The sequence below is a fragment of the Limanda limanda genome, chromosome 9 (assembly GCF_963576545.1).
Source record: "Limanda limanda chromosome 9, fLimLim1.1, whole genome shotgun sequence".
Lineage (NCBI taxonomy): Eukaryota > Metazoa > Chordata > Actinopteri > Pleuronectiformes > Pleuronectidae > Limanda > Limanda limanda.
This window is the reverse complement of record NC_083644.1, coordinates 10,258,259-10,264,637: the sequence shown is the minus strand read 5'-3', so window position 1 is coordinate 10,264,637 and position 6,379 is coordinate 10,258,259. Positions and strand designations below refer to the sequence as shown.

The 6,379-nt window shown below is 40.0% G+C and overlaps 1 protein-coding gene across 1 annotated transcript; it reads left to right on the top strand.

Annotated features, from left to right (window-relative positions):
- The first annotated feature begins 3,001 nt into the window (after positions 1–3,001).
- On the top strand, positions 3,002–5,780 carry ndufa7 (NADH:ubiquinone oxidoreductase subunit A7). The gene is made up of 4 exons (XM_061078024.1): positions 3,002–3,078; positions 3,296–3,345; positions 4,337–4,474; positions 5,559–5,780. Exons 1-4 carry the CDS (start codon positions 3,028–3,030, stop codon positions 5,644–5,646), a joined length of 327 nt encoding a protein of 108 aa, XP_060934007.1. The 5' UTR covers positions 3,002–3,027; the 3' UTR covers positions 5,647–5,780.
- Positions 5,781–6,379: the final 599 nt, after the last annotated feature.

The following is a 6,379-nucleotide window of genomic DNA, read 5'->3' as shown; positions in this document are numbered from 1 at the left end:
ACATGTAATGTAATGTATTGTTTAGCATTGTAATACGCTAAACCAAGATAGTGAACATGGTGAACATTACAGCTGCTAAACATGTGCATGCAGGTCTCGTCTTTGTGAGCATGTTAGCCTGCTAATGTTGACATACAGTTAGGTCCATAAATATTTGGACATTGACACAATCTTCATCATTTTGGCTCTGTACACTGCCACAATGGATTTGAAATGAAACAATCAAGATGTGCGTTAAGTGCAGACTTTCAGCTTTAATTTGAGGGTATTTACATCCAAATCCGGTGAAGAGTGTAGGAATTACAACACATTTTATATGTGGCACCCACCTTTTTAAGGGACCAAAAGTAATTGGACAAACTAACATTTTCATAAATGTAATTGTCACTTTTAATACTCGGTTGCAAATCCTTTGCAGTCAATGACAGCCTGAAGTCTGGAGCCCATAGACATCACCAGACGCTGGGTTTCGTCCCTGGTGATGCTCTGCCAGGCCTCAACTGTCTTCAGTTCCTGCTTGTTCTTGGGGCATTTTCCCTTCAGTTTTGTATTCAACAAGTGAAATGCATGCGCAATTGGATTCAGGTCAGGTGATGACTTGGCCATTGCAGACCATTCCACTTCTCTGCTTAAAAAAACTCTTTGGTTGCTTTCGCAGTATGCTTTTGGTCATTGTCCATCTGTACTGTGAAGCGCCATCCATTGAGTTCTGAAGCATTCGGCTGAATATGAGCAGATAATATTGCCTGAAACACTTCAGAATTCATCCTACTGCTTTTGTCAGCAGTCACATCATCAATAAATACAAGGGAACCAGTTCCATTGGCAGCCATACATGCCCACGCCATAACACTACCTCCACCATGCTTCACTGATGAGGTGGTATGCTTTGGATCATGAGCAGTTCCTTCCCTTCTCCATACTCTTCTCTTCCCATCATTCTGGTTCAAGTGGATCTTTGTCTCATCGTTCCATAGGATGTTGTTCCAGAACTGTACAGGCTCTTTTAGATGTTTTTTGGCAAATTCTAATCTGGTCTTCCTGTGTTTGAGGCTCACCAATGGTTTACATTTTGTGGTGAACCCTCTGTATGTACTCTGGTGAAGTCTTCTCTTGATTGTTTACTTTGACACAGATAAGCCTACCTCATGGAGAGTGTTCTTGATCTGGCAAACTGTTGTGAAGGGGTTTTTCTTCACCAGGGAAATAATTCATCTGTCATCCACCACAGTTATTTTCCGTGATATTCCGGGTCTTTTGGTGTTGCTTAGCTCACCAGTGCGTTCTTTCTTTTTAAGAACGTACCAAACAGTTGATTTGGCCACACCTAATCTCTCTGATAGGTTTGTTTTGATTTTTCAGCCTAATGATGGCTTGCTTCACTGATAGTGACAGCTCTTTGGACTTCATATTGAGAGATGACAGCAACAGATTCCAAACACAAATACCAAACTTGAAATGAACTCTAGACCTTTTATTTGCTCCTTGTCAACCATGGCAGCCAATTGTCCAATTACTTTTGGTCCCTTAACCCTTTGATACACAAGCTATGCAAACCCCCTCTAAGGCACAACATGGGTCAAAAATGACCCGTATTGACTTTCAATGTTATTTCATGCACGGCTGAGTGGTTCTTTGCTATATTTTTGGAAATCTAATTATTTCATCATTTAATATTCAAAGTATTCATTAAATATCTTGTTTTTGATTACCACAAATCATTATTTTCATTTTATCTTTCATAATTTATGAACTAAAATATTTTTTGTATTTTTAAATCAAGTTTACACACATGGGTCAAAAATGACCCGATGGAGTTTAAATTAATAATATCTTTGCAATAAATGTATTTCATCATTCAGAATTTCAGGAATTCCTCAATTAACTTGTTTTTGATCATCACAAATTCTTATTTTCATTTGTCCTTTTCTACGTTTTTAATAAAAAACATTTTTGTATCACTACCCTTCCATGGATCAAAAATGACCCGTATTCATTTCACATGTTATTTCATGCATGGCTGTGCTTCTTTGCTATATCTTTTAAAATCTATTCATTTAATCATTTAATATTTCAAAGTATTCATTAAAATATCTTGTTTTTGATTACCACAAATCATTATTTTCATTTTCTCTGTCTTAATTTTTGAACTAAAATAGTTTTTGTATTACTTCATCACGTTTACACACATGGGTCAAAAATGACCCATGTATGCAAGTGTGAATTTGATAGGAACCTTTGATTTGTAAATGTTTGTAGTCAGGAACATGTTTACAGTGGACAACTTTTCACATGCCACACTTGTCAAAACTCAAGATTTACACACATTTCCTACTGGCCACTGATGAAACAGGACAGAGAGCAGTTCATGATTCTGTTCCACGTTTCAACACAGAGAGGAGGATGAGGATGTGAAAACCAAGATGCACGATTACCTAAAAGGAAGCACTGCTCTACTTCCCTCTGCTGGCTCTTCAGTGGGTGGACAATTATACAGTTGTGGCCTCTGCTGCTTCAGTTTTAATATTTCTTTTTTTTTTAGATTTGACTCAGCTTTTTGAAAGCATCGTTGTCTCAGGAAAAAGTCAATATCAATCCAGTTTGAACACAAGAATGGAAAAAAAAAACATGCACTGAAGTCCTGACATTTCCTAGAGGGGCTTTAGAGTCTGTTTTTAAGAACATTTTGCGGAACATTTAGTTCAAGCCCTCTGGTAAAATGTCAAAATGTGAGAATACTGCAGGAAAATGTCCAGAAAGTTCACAGAGAGCATGCTGTTGATGACGTTTCTCACACAGGACAAACACGAAAAACTGAATCCAAATATCTCAGGATGAAAAAGAGGAGTCAGGCACGTGGAAGACAAGGGCAACACGACTTGAGGGCCTGCTGAGGGTGTAAAGGACTCGCATGGAATAAGAGAGTAATGCTGCAGTTCTCCTCCGACTCCTCCAGGGGGCAGCCGCGTGCTGAGAGGCTGCCCTCAACACCACAGACGAAGCTCCGTGTCCTTCACAACAGCAAACATGGCGACGGCCACAAAAATCATCCAGAGGCTGCGAAACTTCTTAGCAGGGGTAAGAAACCGACTTTAAACTGAAGTCAGGACGATGAGTGATTGTTACACAGGTGTATCACCGCTGGGAAAGCCCCCCCACATGTGCTATTTAACCTGCCAGTGTCAGTTAGCATGTAGCATTGAGGAGCTAGCTGTTCGAGCTAGCTGGAGGGCTGTGCACACTTTTTCTGTGATGATTCTGCTCTGTTAACGAAATGACTGTGAAACCTTTTCAGCAAGAGCTGCAAACCAAACTCCAGCTGCGATATGAGGAGGTCGGCAAGAGGTAAGACCCCCCGACAGCTGTGGCATTGACCCTGGGAGAACTACTGGATGCTAATCAGTATTGGTACCTGTGCTGTAGGTGAAGCAGGAGCTGCCTTGTCTGAAGAAACACTGTTGAGCTTTTAGCTGGTTCGACACAAAGACATAACTGCTGCATTAATAAAAGCTCTGAAGGAGCAGAAATCAAGAATGAGTAGGGACGGGAATCGGCAGGGACCTCCCGATACGATACTATCACGATACTTGGGTGGCGATACGATATGTATTGCGATTTCTGTGGGTATTGCGATTCGATATTACGATTTCCTGCGATTTCTTTTGGTTATTTTTTTTTTTAAATACTGGACCATGGAAAAAAGTTGAATCATAGTACAAATACAACACAGTCAAATTCACTTAGAGCTTTACAAGTTTTATTTCAAATATTAACATTAACTTAATGACTGCCCAATTATTGTATAGCCCCAGTTAACTGCACACAAACTGACAGATTAAGAAATGTATGCCAGTTAGGCTACTTTTAAACAATAAATAAAAGGTAAATTAAATAGAATGAATAAAAGTTCATTCATAATTTCAACCTTGAAATAAACAAAAAGTGGGCTATGCTTCATTGTTGTCTGCATGTAGGTGATTCAAAGCTAGTGCTTGGGTATGTTTAGATTCTTGTGCAAAAACAAGAGCTGGTCAACTTGCCCCCCCCCCCCCCATATATACCCCCGTATAAACCAATAAATATGTTTTAAAAAAAAAAAAGGCAGCATGGCGATTTAAAATCGTCATTCACAAGAATCGCGATTTGTAACTGAATCGATTTTTTCCCCCATCCCTAGGAATGAGCAGAGCTTCTTAGAAGATCATTAAGTTGCATCTTAAGCTGAATACCCCTCACCTCACCCTCCTCTTCCAAACAAATGTCATTTACATGCATATTCCCCCGCTATTCTGTTATTTGCTGTAGCTACAAGTTGAAAGTATTATGTTTTCTGTAGGACACAGCCTCCGCCCAAACTGCCTGTCGGCCCGAGCCACAAGTACGCCAGCAACTACTACTTCAGCAGAGACGGACGCAGACTGTCAGTCCCTGCCACAGTCATCATGTCATCACAGAAGGCTCTCACTGCTGGCAGGTAAATGATATAAGCTCTGCCTTTCTCTATGCAGTGATAGTTTGTTTGTAACTGTATAAGGACTTTATTCTGATGCTGAACATACTGAACATTTTTACCTTGGACTGATTAACGTAAATAGCAGAGGAAGTATCACTGATGACAAAGATATCAGATACGTTAATGTGCCTGAATTCTTTCATCCAAATCTATAAAATGTACCTGAGAAATTGGTGAAAATTAACAAGAAAATGAACAAAAATTCCTGAATCGGCCCCCTGGTCTGGAGCCACTCTATATTTTAGCAGGTTCTTCCCTGACCCATACTGCATCCTTCCCCCAATCTGTCCAGGATATATAAATATATGATGCTAACGAAAAGACAAAAAAACAAATGCAAATTAAAACATAACCTCCTTGGTGGATGGTCAAATGCCTTAACATAGTTAAGCCTGATCAGCAGTCAGTGATTCACGCACTTCCTGTTGTTACTTAATGCTAAAGGCCATGTTCAGTTTGCTGTTTGGAGAGCTTTTACTGGGAAGTACTAACACATGAAGTACTCTGTTAAAATGACAGCAGATGCATTTTATTGAGTCGGGTGTTTACTAGGTGAATATCAGAGACAGAAAATGAGATAGCAGATATGGTCATAGTTAAAGTAAGAGGAGATGCAGTGGTGCCTGGGCCCCACTGGCTACATATGCAGCCATCTGCTGTTCACCCTGGCATGTGTCTGCAGCAGAGCAGCTATGTAGGTTTCTAGTATGACTACTGTAAATCCTTGAAAAAAAGGCAGCATCTTCTGCTCCTACAATAACAATAAAAAATCTTGTTAAACCAAAAGAATGGCTTGCTTTTACTTTGAAATGGGTACAGGAAGTGTTGTGGATATTTATGTTTGACATATTTGACGGATAGAGATTGAAACTGTGGTGAAAAATCATTGTCCTTGTGTATTGTGCTGTGAACTGCGTGCACACAGAGACGATAGGCGAGACCTGGACTCTAGAAGAGCAGCTCACACGCCTGAGCCTGCGCCAATGTGTATTTGCAGTTTTAGCTGAATCGTTGTAAATGTTTTTTTTTTTTTAATCTCTTCTAGCCAAGTTGCTGAAGCCCCAAAGCCTCCAGTTACCCCAGGTGCTGTATATATAGATCCACCACTGTCCACAGACGAGCCGTACCTCTGAGCAGCAGGACAAACTCCTTCAGCGCCTACAGCCTCATTTCTCCAGCCAGTGCTGCTGTAGAGGCCGAAACCACAGCACATGGTTTCTGTATCCTGTACAATAGAAAGTGTGAATAAAATGTGTCCTTTGTGTAAGTTTTTTGTCGAATGGGTTATTCTGGTTTAATTATGAGCTGAACAAATATGAAATGGATGATAAAGCATCATGGTCAATTGTGCAAATAGACTTACTGGGTGTAAACAATGTGGAAAAGTTGAGGACTCAATAGATGTTTTCCAGATCAACAGTTTGATCCTCTGTGGGGTTGTGGTTGAAAGAGGGGAGGACCTCATATTAAATACTTTTTATAAAAAGACGTTGAGTGGTGACACAGATATTTCGCCTCACTCTTGTTCATGGTGACCCCCACTGTCTGCATGTCAAATTTCATTGGTTTCACAAAATATGGGAGTGAAATAATAGTGCCATGTAAATAACTGAGGGGGTGGGGCAGAGACACAGAGTGCTTGGTGCATGGTGGGAGTTCCTCCAGGTGCCAAGGTAATTCATTTTTATCAAAAAGACATATATATTCCATTTCCCTATACCTGCTATCATTGTCTGGAGATCAAATCAAACACATCCAACAACAGTGTCTTTCTCAAGATGTTTAAAAAAAACGCCTGCAATTTAGTTCACTTTCTCAGAGGGACAATTGCTATATTAATAGAAAACCTGTCTGTCAATGGGAGGC

Bases quoted from the DNA above. Each gene is read 5' to 3' on its own strand.
- ndufa7 (XM_061078024.1), top strand. From the start codon at position 3,028: ATGGCGACGGCCACAAAAATCATCCAGAGGCTGCGAAACTTCTTAGCA. The intron at 3,079-3,295 runs GTAAGAAACCGA...AAACCTTTTCAG, and splicing joins TGCGAAACTTCTTAGCAGGG to CAAGAGCTGCAAACCAAACT. The intron at 3,346-4,336 runs GTAAGACCCCCC...TGTTTTCTGTAG, and splicing joins TATGAGGAGGTCGGCAAGAG to GACACAGCCTCCGCCCAAAC.